This window comes from Amaranthus tricolor, chromosome 6 (genome assembly GCF_026212465.1).
Source record: "Amaranthus tricolor cultivar Red isolate AtriRed21 chromosome 6, ASM2621246v1, whole genome shotgun sequence".
NCBI classification, from domain to species: domain Eukaryota; kingdom Viridiplantae; phylum Streptophyta; class Magnoliopsida; order Caryophyllales; family Amaranthaceae; genus Amaranthus; species Amaranthus tricolor.
This window is the reverse complement of record NC_080052.1, coordinates 22,641,967-22,661,567: the sequence shown is the minus strand read 5'-3', so window position 1 is coordinate 22,661,567 and position 19,601 is coordinate 22,641,967. Positions and strand designations below refer to the sequence as shown.

Genomic DNA, 19,601 nt, shown 5'->3' with positions numbered 1-19,601 from the left:
TGATTATTTCCAAAAAAATATTCATTTAATGGATCATTTTAAATGAATCATTTTAAGGTCTGAATTGATCATTTTTAGTACAAAATTGAAACTGTTATAACAAAGCAGTCATGAATTCTTGATCATTTCTAAGAGCATTCATGAATCACTTGGAAAAACATAACTCGGGATCGATACTTCCTTCGCCTTCACATCAAGGGTAAGCAAACAATACATCTACAACTTTTTCGGTCTACGTGCCAAAAAATAGGCGAATAAGTACTTGTTTCGATCGGATTTTCGAAAGAGTTATCCCATAAGGATGATTACGACGTCCGTTTTTTGAAAAAATATCGTTCTGATGGGGTAAAAACGACGTTAAACTGCTAAAACACAAGGGTACAATTGTTAATTAGGAAAGTCAAAGGTGATTAGAGTTGGTCAACAAAAGTCAAAAGTGATTAGTAATGGTCAACGGGTCATTTAGCCTGGTCAAAGGTCATGTGGGGTGGTCAACTATCACTTGGCTTGAACGGTAGTCACTCTGATACTTTTGAGGCTGTCATTCGCAAAAAAAAAAAAAAAAAAAAAATCATTGTTATAATTCGTAAAAACTCTAAACTTGAAGATTGTAATTCGCAATTGATTCAAAATTAATCTATGTCACGTGGCATACTTTGGTATAAATATTTCTGGCCCATTTTGTTATTTTGCTGACTTGGCAGGTTGTCCTTGGACTACTAATATATCCAATGGAAAGGTCCAAAATATTTTATTCAAATCTTATATAATAATAATAATAATAATAATAATAATAATAATAATTATTATTATTATTATTATTATTATTATTATTATTATTATTATTATTATTTATAAGGTAAGCTAAAGGAGGAGAAGACATAAGTAAAAATCAAGTCTAAGACTTTACTTGGGAATAATAGTATTTACTCGAACTGAGACAAAACATATTCTCAATAATAATAAAGACATATTTTAATATCAATCAATTACTTAAATAAAAATTAATAGTTAAATACAATTAACAATTACAGCCAATTATACTAAACTTAGTACTTCCTCCATTTCATTATACTTGCTTCATTTTAATTTTTACGCAATACAATATGTAACTTTGATCATTTATATCTTAAACTAGGCTTAATCAAAAATTATAAAAATTTGATAACATAAAAATATGAAATTAGATGATTTAAACAATATCTCACTTCATTATATTTCTTTTTACACATTAGCCAAAATATATAAAAGAAACTTAAAAAATAAATTAGCACTACTATTTCAAAACGGAGAAACTACAACAAATAAGCTCACAAATACGTTCTAATTAGGAGTGGTACAATTTTTTTGAAAGAAAACAAGGGTATACTATTAATTTATATCTATATGCTGTTACTCTTGTTTCAGAGTAAGGCCTTTTAGGTGTTGCTCATGATATTAAGTAGACCATTTTCAATGATGAGAAAAAATAAATTACTTTATCATTCTCTCTCTGCAGAAAATATTTATTAATCTAATTTATCCTGAAAAAAAAATTCTCACTATTTTCTCCCTTCTACTTTTTTACTTTACCCTTTCGTTTTACTCTTTTACTTTTTATTTTAAAATTTATTTTGAATAATGGGGTCTTGTGAAGAAGTTTCAAAATTTTTCATTCATTTAGAGTTTTTTTAATAAACATTTGCAATTTTTTTGTGGCTTTTTACTAATAATTCTATAGTTACAGTTTTCCCTTTTTAATAGTTACAGTTTTCCTTTTTATGTGAGAGTTTTGGGAAACTATAACTATTAAAAAAAACAGAGGAATTGGAGGTAAGGGTTGAATCCAGTATTTATGCAAAAAAAAGAATGGAACCATACAAGAATTTGTTGCCACATATCATTGATAATTAAAGAGAAACATCAATGGAAATCAATAAAAAACATCATCCCTTTTTTATCCAATAATTGGAAATACACTTGATGAACGAAGAACACACAAAGGATTTGGGTCATAAGTGATGCTCAAATATTGCCCATAATATACTTTCATAACTTCCATAGTACTTCTAAATTACATCCTCGGCCTAGCAAGCACCACAGCCCCATTACTCGTATCCGAACTTGCACCTGGTCTTGTCCATGTCTCCTTGAATTGATCCTCGGTAACCCCTATCGTCATTTACACCCAAAAGAAACGAAAAAATTTACGAATTTTGAATATCCGGTATTTGATAATCACAAAGATATTTACTAAGAGTCATTATCATCAGCATATCTGGCTAATCTCATAGAAACTATGATTAGAGGTGAGGATTAGATGACGACAGACCATACCCTTATCAAAACAGATAAAGAGGTTGCGGCCAGTGTGCTGTAAGACCCTCAGTTCGAGAATAACCTGCAAATGAAAACAAATGACCTCACTCATACTCACAACGGAAGCAAGGAGAGTATATAGTACCTTTGGCCATGGCAGCGGTTGAGGTTATGCCACCTTGAACAGTCCTAAGCACACGATCATAGTAATTGGCACCGGACCATTTCTGATGAGCCAAAGTATCCACTCCATGTTTCCTTTCCTCCCTTTGAATCCTTTCGACGTAAGCCAACATACCCCTCTTAGCAAAGTCTTTAGCAAAAGTATCAATTATCAAAGCATCAGCATGGAAACCAGCAAGAGTAATGAATTGCCAACAAAATCCAAGCTTAGCAATCTTAGGAATGAAGTCCATCATTTGTTTATCGTTCATGTTCGATGCATCCCAATTGAACGAAGGTGAAAGATTGTAAGCCAACATCATATTCGGGTACCTCGATTTTACTCCATCGGAGAACTTTATGCACTCATTGAGGTCGGGACTAGAAGTCTCCATCCATATTAAGTCGGTGTAAGGAGCAAAAGCCCATCCGCGTAGAATAGCAGCATCCACGGATCCCTTAAACCTATAGAACCCTTCCCTAGTCCTTGGTAAGTCCCAATCCCAAAACAGATTTGGGAGACCTAACTTGGCTGCAACCTCTCTAGCTTCATCATTGGACAAACATTTATCAAAGCTTGAGTGGTTCATCCATTCATCGAGTCTCCTAGTCTTCTCTGTCTCAACAATGTTACTCAACCCTTTGATCGCGTCACTTACACATTCGGAGAAGGTTTTCAACTGCGCTTTAGCAATCCATTCGTCTTCCAATGCTTGCAGCTCAGCTGCCGACTTACCTGCAGTTGTGAATGCAAATCATAAATTTTTGTTTGACGTAGTACAAAAATATGGATATAACATATCTTGGGACCTCAATCATCAGCTTAAACTTTTGGTTGAGTTGGTTCCTTGACATAGTATTAGAAGCCAGTGTGACAAGAGATCACGGGTTTAAATCTCAACCATATCTTCTAGCCAAATGGCTCTAATGTGAAATATTCAACGCCAGGTATGAGGAGGACCTGTGTTGTATTCACACTTCTAGCCTAAAGGGATCAAGTGTGAGGAGGAGTGTTAAAGTATATAACATATCTTGGGCCTCAACCATCAGTTTAACCTTTTGCTTGAGTTAGTTCCTTGACAGTTTCGATCACTACACAAAAAAAAACTAAAACTAATTCTATTACCAAAGTTTAATACCAATAACAAATCATATCGTTTAATCTACCCCTACTTACCTCTATTGGTGGCTTCAGAAATCAACATAGCAAGACCCTTGCCACGAAGAGCCGGATTAGTAACCCCAAGTATAAATTGATGATCACGAGCATCAATATTCGATTGAATCAATGTAGCACCAACTGCATCGGTCCTAGCCACAAGAATCGTCTCAGTCCCCATAACATCAAATTGTAACCTACACGCAACAAGCCGATTAACATGCTCATTCGCAGGAACCAAAACCTTCCCCGCCATATGACCACACTTCTTAGTCACTGAAGATTGATCTTCGATATGAACTCCTGCAGCACCTCGCTCGACAAACAACTTACACAGCTTAACCGTAACAGTCGCACCACCAAACCCTGTATCACCATCAGCAATAATGGGCTTACAATAGTCCACATAAGGAGTACGCGCCCTCTCCTCACGTGACATAGACATACGAGCCTCCTTCTGCTTTCTGTCATGGAACTTCTGTGCAGCGAATAGCTGTTCCACCTTGTTTGGCACAGTGTCATACGGGTAGTCTGCAAGGTCAGGGCCAGGCTCATTCGTTGTCGTGTGAGTTGACGAGCATTGCCATCCCGATACATAGATGGTGTCGAGATGTTTCGACATCAAAGTAACTTGCACAGGGTCTAATGCGCCAAAGGTTCGAGAAGCTGTGCCATTGGCTTGGTGAGATTTAAGGGTGTGCCACAGTTTTTTAGACATGTCATTTGAAGGGTAGTGTTGTTTGAGTGTCCCACGAAGTGACACTACGTCTCGTGCTGTGTAGTTGCGGTGAGTTAGCTTGAATCGATCGGTGTTCCACCATTGTTGGACCTCTGCTACCTCTGCTTCAAATCTGGCTTCTTCTTCCATGATCTACAAACACCATGAGCATATTCAATAAACTTAATAAGCCCTCAGTCCTCACAATATCAGCTTATTTGACACTTTTTTGCACAAAAATTTGTTTCTTTTTAGTTGGTAATTTGTTACTTAGTTTTTGTTTCTCTGTATTCACTGAGTTAAAAAGAAAGTTCTTGTTGGAGTTTTGGTCTGACTTTGAATGCACCGATGGAGATTCATGAGTTTGATGGTGTGTGGATGTGTGTATGATGATGAGGAGGCATTTGATGAGCGGCTCGACCAACATCAAGGCAGCTCGACCCGAGCCACAAGGCTCAACCAATCCAGAAACTTTCTGGACCATTTGCTCGACCATATCAGAAACCGCTCGACCCCCTTTGTTTTGCTCGACTGGTCGAGCGGGGTTCAGCGGTGTCCCCTGTTTTGCTTGCGCGATAAGTTATACGGGACTGTTTTATTATGGGCTTTTGCCCAATCATTTGTACATGACTTTAGTATAAATAGAAGTCCCTACACTCACTCCCATGAGGATTCAACCCTAAGCCAAACAAAAAACCCTTCTCTTTCTCTTTTCTTCTTCTCCAAGTGTAATATTCACATAATACAAGCAAGCTAATCACCACCAAGGACGTAGCCCACATTGGGTGAACCTCGTAAATCTTTTGTCTTTTGTTTATTGCATTATTTCTTATTGCTTTTCATTGCTAGTTTATTGGATTGTTTGTCTCATTGCATAAAACACCTCTACAATTGGTCTTGGGTCATTTTAGGGATAAAGATTGAAACTTTAGACTCTAGTGTGCTTAGTATTTCAGTTTTAATGAGTACATTTTTTCACAATGATGATCCAATCTTTTTCTCATCCGTTGTGAATAATTTCATCTTTAGATTATTTTTTATTAATTTAACATTTGTTTTTAGTTCGCAGTGAATAATCCAAATTTTATTATAATTTGCCGATGAGCATACCCTATTATTACCTATTATTAGTAATATGGTATATTGTTGGTAAATTTATCACAAAGATTAGATTATTTGAAAATAATCTAAATGTGGGATTATTCACAGTAGATAAGTGAAAGGTTGGATTATTAATGTTAATTTTTAATTTTTTTTTCTATTTTTAGATGATTAAAAATTAGGAAAAATAGATATTAATAATCCAACTTTTCATTTATACACTATGAATATCCCAACTTTGAATTATTTTTAATTAATTAATATTTGTTCTTAATTTGATGTAGTGTTCACTACTAAAAGTATAAAACCAATTGATAGCAGTAGAATTTCTTCATTAAATTTATAATAAAGTGATGTATAATGTTTACTTTCTCCCATATGAAACAACTCATTATGTACTAACAAATAGACATCACTCTATCTTTCACGAAATAGGTAAGGAAAGAAAAATAAAAACACAATAGATGTAAAACAATAAATATCGTTGTGTGGAAACTATTATGAACCATACATGGACAGATATTTTAGGATACTATATTCTCTTATTATCTATCTATCAATAAGTATTATGGACACTTCAATCAAGTATTAATGTTTGTCTAAGTCATCATCCTCTCCATTTCAATACTTTTAACACCCATCAAAAACACCTCAAAACTAGAGGGGTCCGACGGGTAGTGAACCGAGCATATTTATATCCGCGAGTTAGAATTTTTAAAAGTCTGTCTATCATTGCAGATTCTATTTTTTTGCCACTACACGCCCTCTTTTTTAGTGGGCGGGATCCACATATAAATGGACATGACTAATATAAAAATTAAAATAAAATTTTAAAAATAATACAAGGCACTAGATAATGCAAAAGACTCCAAATACAAAAAAATTCTCAAAAGATGAGGCATTTGATAATGCACGGGGAATATATAAGGCGATAAAGTTAAAACTCCAAATGTCCACATTGTTGGACTATGAAAATAAATAGACTATGGACTTAAAACTTGAACTCTTGAAATATTATATCTTCTCATGTAATTAAATACAAAAATTAGAAAAATAGTATATTTAATAAATAAGGGGGCTGGTTTTGCTCACAGATATTATTTTTGTGCAGTTAGTGGCCCGTTTAATTTAGCGGCCTGTATATTTGGTAAATGTCCAAATATTAAATTTCTTCTTAAATTGTTGTCCATAAGCCCACCCGTTCCGAGATAATTGGGTTGAGTCTGATGGGTAGCCCACCCATAAACAACTCTATTCAAAGCGTTCTAAAGATAACTAGATAGCTATTTTAATAAAGTTTTTCACAAATTTTTAAATTAGACAGTCTCATTATGAGACCATCTCTATTGGATTAGTCCAAATACATTTATTTAGTGCTTAGAATAATCACTTATAATTATAAAGTTAATAATTAAAAAAATAAACTAATTATATAGATATGACTCGTGATGTGATGAGACGGTTTCATATAACAGTAGCAAATAAGATAAATATTTATGGCTTAGTTTCACCACTTTCTTCAATTTGTCAAAAATATGACATGCATGCTGTACCAAAAGGGGTAACATGTGGCCAAGAAAGACTTACACAAAAATACGTAAATTAAAATTGTATGAATAACAATTTTAGTGAGAGAAAAAATATATATATACGAGATTTAAAATAACAAAGGCTCTCTAATACTTAGAAATAAAACTGTTGCAATTTAATAGTTATCTTTTTATAGATAGCAACAATATTTGATCATAATTTTTAGATTTTACTACTACAATTTAATAATATCCTTGTAAAATACTCCTATTATTTTTCATTATATTTTTATATGTTATAGTTTGTAAAATTAGTTACCTTGTAGTTTTTCTCTATTCCGAATAGTTGTACTTGTTCTGTTCCATTGAATTTACAACATTTTTCATTTTACTACGTCCCACTTAATTTTCATTATTTCTATTTATAAATAATAACTTATCATTGTTTTTAATCTCATCTATACATTTTAAATTTCTTTTCATTTCATTCATATAATTTATTTTTTTCTCTATTATTTTTTACTATTTTTGATGCAAATTAAAGAGAATATTATTTTTTACTATTTTTGATGCAAATTAAAGAGAACAGATAAGTAGTATTTTTATAGTGAAGAGTAGGTTAAGAAAAGACTAAGGTGGAAAAGAGATATCGAGGTTTTGATAGAGTGTACAATTTAAGATTAAGACTTCCATCAACAATTTAAGATTTTAATTGAATTATGTTTGACATGATATCTAAATTCAACAAGACAAAATGGTTATAAAATCAAATTCTATTCAGTTCTCATTGTTTCTAGTTAAATATTTTAAGAAAAAGGTACATGTTTCGATCCAACTAGGGATTATATTTTTTTAAATTAATGCTCATATGTAAACTTTTTTAAAAATCTCATTTTTTTAACAAAATTTATTTCAATGTATTACCATCAAACTTTATGGCGATTAAACTTTTATTACTATGACAATAACATGATACATATCATGAAAATTCACACTAAAAACCATTTCCACTCACACCATTTTTACCGATTATCAAATGAAAATGTGGATGTCAAATTAAAGCTTAAATAAAATAGATCATATAATGAAAGCTTAAAGTTACTGGATAATAATGTATGCATGTAATTAATTACCATTGAAGACTGGGTGAAAGATGCAGCGATCGCCATGAACCAAATGAAAGTGAATAAATAAAGATGAATGAAAAAAAAGAAGGTAAAGAGTTTTGGGATAAATGAATGTTGTTGATGGAAAACTATTTTCCGAGTGTCTGATTTATAGAAGAAGTATGGTCACACGTATTTCACACTCCATAATCCATATGACAACATGCCTAACAAATACCTTCCACCTTTCATATAACTACAAAAACTAACAATTCCTCAATAAACTTACTACGGAACTTACGGATAAATATTTTCATAATTACTAATTACTAATTACTACGGAACTTACAGGATGAAGACGGGACATGCCCGTAGCCGTAGCCAACTTTAATAACAGAATGACTACCGGATGGAGACTGAAAATACCCGTAGCCAACCTTGGCGACGGAACTCTTCCGTCTCCATTCCGTAGTCAAGCTCGGCGACATAATGTCTCCATCTCTATATATATATATATATATATATATATATGTATGTTTAAAAAATAATTTGCATACAACATTAAAATTTAGGTCATTTCAAATTATAGTCATCAAAGTATTAATGTCTACAGTGGTCATGCCTTAAAATGTAGACCACTTAAGTGGTCGAATTCTAGTGAATTGATCTAAACGTTGTAGACATTGATACTTTGATGAGTGTAATCGCAGAAAAAAAAAACCATTAATTCACAAAAAACTTAAACTTTAATTAAAGTTGTAATTCAAAATTTATAAGTATCATTAGGAGAATAATCTCGAGCTGGGGGACTCTTCGACCGCATTCTCTTTTATAAGTATATATGGGTTGCCACATTCCTTCACTCCCCAGACCCTAACAATAATATTCCTATTAGTGGGATACACGGGCTATGATGATGATGCAATTCAAAATTTATTTTATTTTAAATTATCTTTGAGATATATTTAAAACATGATACTTTAATTTCGATAAAAAAATATACAAATTCTTGTAAGAGGCGGTCTCTTTGAGAGACCATCTCTAATTGAGGCAACCCATAATATATTTTTTAGAATATTGTAAGTAGGCATTAAGAACGATGTAAGTAGACATTTAAGATATTGAAAGTAGGCATTAAGGATACCGTAAGTAAGCATTAAGGATAATGTAAATAGACATTAAGAATACGATAAGGAAGTATTACTATTTATTGGATTGGGCTTGAGATACGTCTTTTAAAAAACGATCTCTAAAGAGACTAGCCGAAAATAGTTTATATCCAATTATGCAATCCCAACTAAGATACACGTCAAGAAGTAATCATTTTAGCAAGAAGCCCATTATAGTCGTTTGGAATTGGATCCCATAAGGTTCTCTTATCCAGTACAAAAATGTGAAACCCTATTTATGGTGTAGGATACAATTTATTTAGTTCTTTATATTTCTAAAGTTTTATTTTTATTAGTTTTCCCATTTTACTAAAATATAAAAATAGGATATTCTACTAGTATGATATTACGTGTAAGGATAAGTCAAAGCATGTAAGTGATGTAACTAGTGCCGTGAGGATGAAACTTGTTGTAGACTGACATGTAATTGGCTTTATCTAATCATTTTGCGTTTGCTAATATACTAGGTCATTTTCTTTATTAGGATTTTAATTGATAAAAATATTCTTCTATATAATTTTTTAGTACAGAGTACGTTGATGAAAAGAGAAAGTTCGAGAAGTGAGAATAAGAAAAATTAAATTTAGAATTCTATATAAGAAAGGTGGTATATGCTCCAACCAAGATAAAATCCGATTCTTGACTAACCATTCTTATATAATCCATTAATATAAATTTGAAAGAATTTTTAATCCATTATTTTTTTTATATGAATTAACAACAATTACAAAGTGTAAATCTAAATCCCAAAAAATAGAAAAAAAAAAAAGAATTTTAATTAATTTTATTTCATGGCTATAAATCAAATTTGTACTCCTCATTTCACTCTCATTTGCTTTCCACCGAGGCAACACCATCATACACTTTGGCACGCATAACTCACATGTGTGTCGTACACTACAAACCCACCACTTGGAAGCCCTTGCTTTACTACACTCCTACATGTAAACCCCTCCGCATCAGCAACCTTCCCATTCGTCCAATCACGTGCCACACCGCCTCCCAAGCATGTGATAGCAACACTAAACTCTTTTGGCTCGAAACACCGTAATATTCTCAAGATCAATAGTTCATATCGAACCAAACTCGAATCCAGATCCATCACTTCCTCTTAAGAGGTGATGTGTACATATAGTCGAGTAGGCCACACTACTTATCCCATTCATTGAATACCCGCAAGGGTCAAAACCCACGCCACATATTATATGAGTTGAAATAATCTCATTAATTTTTGAAAGTGGGTCATTTCATGTGCCAATGTCCATCCTTTTTGTAAAATGACGCGGCTTTATCCTTGTTTAGTCCCGTCATGCACATTTCTAGAGTAACCACAGCCGTTGATTTGTCCATGTCAGTAGTCAAAGATGCTGAGTAGACGTGCCAACTACGATTTGGAACCGTTGGATCTCCAAAAATATAAGCGTGGGGCCCAGATTTCAAATTACCAAAATATCTATTTAAATAACTAACTTCCTCACAGAAGCTTCAATGAGGAGGAACCTGGGCAGTTGGAAAGTTAAAAGTCCCCCACTGAGTTAGCGAGTTTGAGAATGGGGTTAATAGAAAGAAGTAATTTGGTGGGAAGAGAGAAGGAAGAATAATGGGAAGTATTAGAAGGTAATGCGATAGAATATATGAGGGGTAAAAAGGGATGCATGCTTGAAGAGGAGCAATGATGTGAATAAACAAAAATGATGTAGAATGTTTCATGTCTTTACCTTACGAGCGTGCCAAACAAGTAGATCATGAGAGGGAATCAATGTATAAGGCCATAACGCTCAATATCTCTTCTTAGCTAATTAATTATTCTACTTGCATTGCAAACTTGTTGTATTATTATTCTTTATTCATGCTATCAAATGAACTATTATTGGGTGTTCTGACAATTGGCTGTTGGTTGGTTTTTTAGTTGATTTGTTTGATTAGTTGAAAATGTTTATTGTTTTTGTTAGCTTTTAAGCTAGATAAAAGACTCAACTGTTTATGGAGATGTTTGGTATCTTTAAATATTGGTTGTTGGCTGTGAGAAAAAGTGGGTCAACTACTAAAAGCCAACAAAAAAAGCTAAGTGGAGTAGCTTTATATTTTGGCTTAAAAGCCGACTTTTTAGCTAACTTAAAAGTCAATTATCAAACAGTTTTTTTGGTTGCTTGATCAACTAAAAAGTCAAAAGCCAAAAGTCAACCAAAAAACTAATGCATTAGCCAAGTACTAAACACCCCCTTTATAGTTAGTATTTTCAGTTTCACATTATTTAAAATTATAAAAGTCAATATTATTATAATATGTAATAAGACGTATTGAAAAAATTACATTTAACTATATTTTTCCTAATATTTAAAGAATAAAAAGTGAAGTTAAAAAATAGATCAAAAGTGCGATAACAAATAATTTTAATCATATTGAGATAGTTTGGACATGTACAGAGAAAAACACATGGCGCCCCAGTAAAAAGAATCGAATGCATCATAGTGTAGGGCAAGAAAAGTCGAGGAAGACCTAGGAAAACGTGGGAGAAACAGATTAAAAGTGACATGCATGAACTTTAATTTACCTCTCCAAGGACCTGACCAGGGATAGAGGCAGTTGGCGGCGTGTTATCCACGTCTTAGATTACTAAACCCGTCCCTTTTACCTATTGGTTGTTATTATTCATTGCCTTTAATTATCGCTCTTTACCTCCTTTTTTTACTTTTATCTTTATTTTTAGTTATTTGTATGTTATTCTATTTGTAAGTTGCAGGTTTGTCTCTCTTTGAAGACCTTTCTTGAGTCGAGAGACTCTTTGACCGCACTCTTCTTTATGGGTATGAGCTGCTGTAATAACCGTTTTTTTAAAATAATAATAATAATAATAAATAAATTTCAGAAAAAAAAAAAAGAAAACATAACTCCCCATTAACAATAACTTCCCACTCTTCCCACTAAACCTCATAACTAACCTCACTTACCTCTTATAAATCAAATCAATTATCCTTAATTTCATTCACATTATTACTCACACTTCCTTCTTCTCTTACAAATTATTTCCTCCATCTCCCATTTGCTTAAAATTCAGTCAAGTAAACGCAAGATTTTGATATTTAAGGTATGAAATTTCATCTCTTTATAATATTGTTCTACCAATTTCAATCCAAATTACACATTTTGCATTTGAAAAAAAAGAAAAAAAATATAATTCTGACCTTAGCTTTTCCGGCAATACGACGGTCACCGGGACACCACCGGCGTGCGACGGCGACCACCGGAGCCACCGCCGGCCGACACCTTTTCCCTCTTTCTTCTCCCTTTCTCCTTCTCTCTCCTCCTTCCCTTTTTTCTTTCTTTTCGTGGGTCCTGGAACTCACCACTTCTCTTTTCTTTTTTTTTTATATATACAATAATTATGATTATTATTATTATTATTATTATTATTATTATTATTATTATTATTATTATTATTTTTAACCCTTACAATTTTAAATCTTATAATAAATGAGTTAGTTATGTTATTTTAACATACTACTCTTACAATTTTAAATTACATGTTTAAATTTATTTATTTTTTTTTAAAAAAAAAAATATAAAGTATATAAAATAAAAAGAAGTCTTTTAAATTATTTTTTTTTGAATGGGTTGATCGGGGTATTAAATTGAGATATATTATTTTCTCGTGTAGACAGCGGATTCGTAGACATAGATTATTAGAAGCGTACGTTGTCTAGGATCGCGTGACAAGGTAATTCTCAATGTGGATCTAATTAGGACTATCCCGTTAGTATTATGTGCTAAGTGATAATTAATGTGTTTAAATGGGTGCATGATTTGATATGACATTATTTTATATGATGTTATGCTTAATATATTCTCAAATTATATTTACTATTATTTTTGTCAAACTTGAATTTATAATTTTTATTTCGATAAAATTTATATTATTATTTTGATAACGAAATTGGATACGATTTAAATTGGAAGAGAAATATTTATGATATTAATTTCTATTGCCACCAATTGATGTTAGAATGGTGATTTGGAAAATGAGATTTCAGTTGGATATTCCTGAGATATATATTTATTGGGAAAAATTTATGATCATAAAATAAAATGTATAATGCATGTTTGATTTTAAGTTTGTGTGCTCGCAACTAATTATTAAAATATATTAAATCACGTAAAGTGTAACACGAGGGAAATGAAGCTCTTATATTTGTTGTGATCCAAGTATAAGGGTGATGAACAGGTTGCCCTGTTTGGTTAGTATAGCTGCCTACAGGTATTATTATTTCTGATACTTGATATGATGTTTGGTCTTCCTTCTATTTGTTGTGATCCAAGTAGAAGGGGTGTGCACACTAGGGTTCCCTGAGACTACTCTGCTGGCCTTGAATTATTTGGGGTGACGACCTCTTGTTGAAGTAGGTATAGGGTAAAGCCTCGGCCTACTGGCGTTCTCGTTCCCTCAAATTTAAAATTGATTATGTGTTTGTCATTATTAATTATCAAATTAATAAATTGGTTTATATGATATTATATATATTATTTTCTCAAATTGTTTTCTATTAAACTCAGCTATATGTTATTTTCTAAAATTATTTCCAATTTGATTATATTGTATTTTCTTAAATCATTTTTTTCAAACTTAATCGTCTTACGGGATGGAGTTGGAATTACTCAATTTTTCTGATTCTGGGAGTTTTTCCCTTGTTTTTCTTGCATTCTTGTGTTACAGGTTATTGATTGCATGGGAATCGCGGAGTGAGGATCACTTAGAAATATAGCTTTTACTAGAGTCGTATTTCAGTTTTAATTTTACCTTAGGTTGTTTAAATTTTATATGGACACAAATTACGTTTCAGTCTTTTCTTATGTTGTAAGATCCTTTATTGGATTTAAAATTATTAAGTTATTTCTTAGTTGTTAAGCCTTACATTTATTTTATTAGAAATAGATGTGGCGGTAACACTCCCATGAGTAGGTTTTGGCTTATGTTTTTCATTAAAGGTGTTTTCAAAAGTTCGACCTATTCTGAGGATGTTACAAAGTGGTATCAGTAGCTTAGGTTTGTTTTGGTCAAATCTTAGGGTCGTTTAGGAGTTAAATTTTGTAAATGCTTAAATTTAAAATAGGCTAAATGATACAAGTAAAATTATTTTAAATAATTTAAGTAAGTTAAAAGAAAAAAAAAATAATAATAATAATAATTAATTAATTAAAATAAAATAAAATAAATTATGAGATTGGGGACGAATGGATTTATTGTTTTGAAGTACTTTTAAGTACTTAGTAGTAGTGTGTTATCTTTTGATTATATTTTCGTTGTTTTTCGTTTTTGTTAGATGCCTCGATTCCGTTGCACTGTTAGGAAAAGTGTTAGAAATTTTCGTGATGCGCCGTACCATCTTTCTATGAAAGCAGGAGAACCCATTTCCTCATATATCCATCGTCTCCGTGTAAGCATGGAGAACTGCCACCTAAATAAGTATCATGGCAACTCTGATTATAACACACCAACTAAGCAAGCAGATGTCCTTATTCGAACCTTGAGTGATGTAGGCCCTTATGCCGAACTTAAGAAAGAATACAACGACATAATTAAAAAGGGGAGACCCAATTGGGAAAGGTATGCAGATGAAAATGAGAAATGGTTCCTTACTTTAGAATATTTAGAAAAGAGGATGATCGATGCTAAGGCGAAGTGGATTTATAATGTATCTGGGAGCTCCTATGACTACGAGAATGAGAGTGACGGGGAAGATGATAACACCGATACCATACCTATACTTATTCAATCTGAAGATGAAGGAAACTATGAACCTAAGGAAGACTATGTAGAAGATCCTGAGGAGGAACCCGAGGAGGATTTTGAGGAAGAGCCAGTTCGAAAGTGACTTTGATGATTACTTGTTAACTAGAAAAATAGGATAGGATGGAATTTGTTAGCTTTAGATTATTTCGCTAGTTGCCTTTATTTTTGAACGATGTTAATTTTATTCATTGTCATTGGTTTATTATTTAAAAAATTTATATTAATGAATATTTTCATGAGTCTTTTTATGTTGTGTGTGCAAATTGTTTCCTTGTCCTTTCTTTTAATCTTGAATATTGAGAATAAGTGTATATGAACATGATGAAAACGTGAGTAGTAAACGCTTAGTTTCTTATATAGGAAGCCTATGCAATACTCGAACGTTTACACTCGATCTCGCAGGCGTCAACAAGCAAATAACATGGCCGAAACACCTGAACAATTAGCAGCTAGAGTGAGGGTACTTGAGCTGTTGTCGCAAAACATAGGACTATTAGTGCAAAACCAAGCTAACAATATGAACAATGGACATGATGACCCCCAAGCTGTCATGGCTAAGAAGATTGCCACTTTAAAACCCCCTACCTTTGTTGGAAAAGAGGACCCTATGTTATTAGAGAATTGGTTACGTGACATGGAGAAAATCTTTACTGCAAATGGAACACCTGAGGCCCAAAAGGTTAATCAAGCTACGTTTTACCTACGTGAGGATGCTGACACATGGTGGGAAACTGAGGGACAAACCATTAGTAACCAACCAAACTTTGACTGGGATTCTTTTAAGGTTGCTATTAGAGGTCGATTCTTCCCTGAGCATATTAGGAGACAAAAATGCAGTGAATTCAATAGGTTGAACCAAGGGAAGTTTATGAGTGTCAAGGAATATGCCCAAAAGTTTAATGAGTATGCTAAGTTTTGCCCTAACATGGTCCCTGATGAAGTTTCTAAGGCACAAAAATTTGAGGATGGTTTAGCTTTCAGGATACAAACTAGGTTAGGAGGAAGTACCTCATCTACCCTAGCAGAGGCTTATTCTAAGGCTTGTAACATGGAGAGGATCTTACAAAGAGAAGAAGATGTGTTGGGAAAGAACAAGAGGAAAGACCAAAGCAATGCTGATAGTCAAAGTAATGATAAAAGACCTCGTTTTGGTAACAATGGGGGTAATGGTAGGAACAATCACCACGGAGGAGGACATAACGATAGGAATTACCGAAACCCTAGGCAGAATGAAAACCAGCAAAGGAATGGCAACCAGAGGGCTTGGGTTTGCAAGAAATGTGAGAAGAGTCATTCGGGCTATACGTGTCAAGGCGAACCAATTAAATGTTATGCTTGTGGCGAAGCGGGACATAAGGCTAATTATTGTCCCAAGAGGCAAGAAGGAAACCAATCAGGGCAGAATGGACACAACAAGGGCTATAACAACAATGGAGGAGGATCTAGGAACCATAACTTCAACAACAACCGCCCGAACAATACTCAAGCAGGAAATGGTTCAGCAAATGACAAGTACAACGCCAACAACAATCTGAACAACAATGGAAACAATGGAAATGGAGAACGTACTTTCAATGGGAGACTCCACGTTATGAGCAAGAGTGAAGCTGAGTCGGACGCCAACATTGTGACGGGTACTTTCCTTGTAAACTCTAAACCTGCTTTTGTACTCTTTGATTCTGGAGCTTCACATTCCTTTTTATCTAAATCTTTTATCGAAAAACATTCCCTTAAACCATCTTCCTCATGTCAAGCTAAGGTAACCACACCCTCAGGTGAAACCTTTCTCAGTAAGAACCTTTACTTAGGTATGCCTATTGTCATCTCTGAAACCGAACTACCCGTGGACCTTATCGAGTTTAATTTAAAAGACTTCGATTTGGTTTTGGGAATGGATTGGTTAAGGAAGTATCAGGCAAAAATCAATTGTGCTAAACAGAGAATTACCTTTAGGGGCCCTAAGGGAAATAAACTAACCTACCAAGAAACTACTTCCGAGCCACCAAAGACCAAGCTTATCTCCGCCTTAAATCTCCAGACCCATCTTAGGAAAGGCTACCCCGTATATTTGTGCCATGTAAAGGACACGAGCATGAAAGAGGACGAGTTAGGAGAGATACCTGTAGTTAAGGAGTTTGTTGATGTATTCCCAGATGAGATTCCAGAGATGCCACCTGTGAGAGAGTTAGACTTCAAGATTGACTTAGTTCCGAGAACGAGACCCATTTCAAAGGCACCTTATAGGATGGCACCTGCCGAGTTGCAGGAGTCGAAGGTACAACTTGAGGACTTGTTGGATAAAGGATATATAAGACCAAGTGTATCCCCTTGGGGAGCCCCAGTATTATTTGTTAGGAAGAAAGACGGAACATTGAGACTATGTATTGATTATAGGGATTTAAATAGTGTGACGGTGAAGAATAAGTATCCACTTCCTAGAATTGAGGATCTATTTGATCAACTTCGGGGTGCAGGAGTATTTTCAAAGATTGATTTGAGATCAGGTTATCATCAATTACGAATTGCGGAAGAGGATATAGCCAAAACAGCTTTTCGAACGAGGTATGGCCATTATGAGTTCACAGTCATGCCCTTTGGACTCACTAATGCGCCTGCTGTCTTTATGGACCTTATGAATAGGACTTTTCAGCCTTGTTTGGATAAGTTTGTAGTTGTTTTTATTGATGATATTTTAGTATACTCTATGAATCGAGAAGAGCAAGAGGCTCATTTGAGGAAAGTTTTAGAGATCTTAAGAGAGAATAAGTTGTATGCCAAGTTTTCAAAATGTGAATTCTGGTTAGAAGAGGTAGCATTTTTGGGGCATGTAATTACAAAAGATGGAGTGATGGTGGATCCCTCAAAGGTTCAAGCAGTAATGAACTGGCCTACACCCACTAATGTGACAGAAGTGAGAAGTTTCTTAGGCCTAGCCGGATATTATAGGAGATTCGTGAAAAATTTCTCGAGAATCACTCAACCTATTACTAATTTGATGAAAAAGACCACTAAGTTTCAATAGGATGAGAAGTGTGAAGCGGCATTCCAAGAGTTGAAATCAAGGCTTACCTCTGCACCTGTGCTGACCTTACCAAATGAAAGTGGAGAATATGAGGTTTATACAGACGCATCTAAGAATGGACTAGGTTGTGTGTTGATGCAAGATGGGAAAGTAGTAGCATATGCTTCACGACAACTTAAGCCGCATGAGAAGAATTACCCCACACATGACTTAGAATTAGGAGCTGTAGTCTTTGCATTGAAAATTTGGAGACATTATTTATTTGGAGTAAAGTGCAAGATTTATACTGATCACAAGAGTTTGAGGTTCTTGTACACTCAAAAGGAGTTGAATATGAGACAAAGACGATAGTTAGAACTCATTAAGGATTATGATCTGGATTTGAAGTATTGTGAAGGAAAGGCAAACAAAGTAGCTGATGCTCTGAGTAGGAAGTCAAGTCATACAATGAATGCATTAATTTTAGCAGATGAGTTGTGTGAAGGGATTCGTAGGATGAACTTAGAAGTGGTAGAATATGGATATGTGGATACTCAATTGAATGGAATGACGATTGAATCCGATATTTTTGAGGAAATTAGAGTGAAGCAAGTTACGGATAACTGGTTAACTAAATTGAAGAAGTTGAAGGAGGATGGTCAAGCACCTGAGTTCGAAAGTGATGAAAATGGCGTAATGAAGTATAAAGGAAGATGGTGCATACCGCATGATGAGGAACTTAAGACTAAGATTATGACTGAAGCCCATAATTCGCCATACTCAATACATCCTGGTGGTGATAAGATGTACAAGGATCTTAAGAAGAACTTTTGGTGGCCCAACATGAAGCGTGAAGTTGCAGGCTTTGTGGCGAAGTGTCTAACATGTCAGAAGGTGAAAATTCAACATATGAAGCCGGGGGGGAAATTGCAACCATTAGAAGTACCTGGATGGAAATGGGAGTCGATTTCAATGGACTTTGTAGTAGGATTGCCAAAGTCAAAAACAGGGAAGAATGCCATATGGGTGATAGTGGATCGATTAACAAAAACAGCAAGGTTTATAGCTATGAAACATACTTGGACAATGCAACAAATGCCAGACGCGTATTTTCAAGAGGTAGTGAGATTGCATGGTGTGCCTAAGGACATTGTGTCGGATAGAGATTCGAGTTTCTGTCCAAATTTTGGAAGATGCTACAAGAAGCAGTGGGCACGATACTAAAGTTCAGTACTGCATTTCATCCAGCAACAGATGGTCAAACAGAGAGAACGATCCAGACTCTTGAGGATTTGTTAAGAGCATGTGTTATGGAATTTGGTGGATCTTGGGAGGATAATTTGATGTATGTAGAGTTTTCTTACAATAATAGTTTCATTCTAGCATAGGAATGGCACCTTACGAAGCCCTATATGGGAGAAAGTGTAGGAGTCCTATATGTTGGAATGATGTTAATGAGTCGTTGGGATTAGGACCAGAAATGATTGAGGAGACTACAAAGAAAGTAAGAATGATCCAAGAACGCATGAGGGAAGCGCAAGATCGGCAGAAGTCGTATGCAGACAAAAAG

At 34.1% G+C, this 19,601-nt stretch overlaps 1 protein-coding gene and 2 pseudogenes across 1 annotated transcript; all 3 read right to left on the bottom strand.

The window, feature by feature from the left end:
• Positions 1-216, bottom strand: part of LOC130815685 (gamma-glutamyl peptidase 4-like) — a 6,998-nt pseudogene extending 6,782 nt beyond the window's left edge.
• Positions 217-1,857: 1,641 nt separating this feature from the next.
• LOC130815130 (isocitrate lyase) lies at positions 1,858-8,260 on the bottom strand. Its single transcript, XM_057681490.1, has 4 exons — positions 8,101-8,260; positions 3,638-4,490; positions 2,444-3,196; positions 1,858-2,151 (listed from the first exon to the last, which is right to left on the bottom strand). Exons 1-4 carry the CDS (start codon positions 8,134-8,136, stop codon positions 2,054-2,056), a joined length of 1,740 nt encoding a protein of 579 aa, XP_057537473.1. The 5' UTR covers positions 8,137-8,260; the 3' UTR covers positions 1,858-2,053.
• A 1,549-nt stretch (positions 8,261-9,809) lies between these two features.
• Positions 9,810-11,271, bottom strand: LOC130815129 (S-adenosylmethionine decarboxylase proenzyme-like; annotated as a pseudogene).
• Between the last annotated feature and the right edge of the window lie 8,330 nt (positions 11,272-19,601).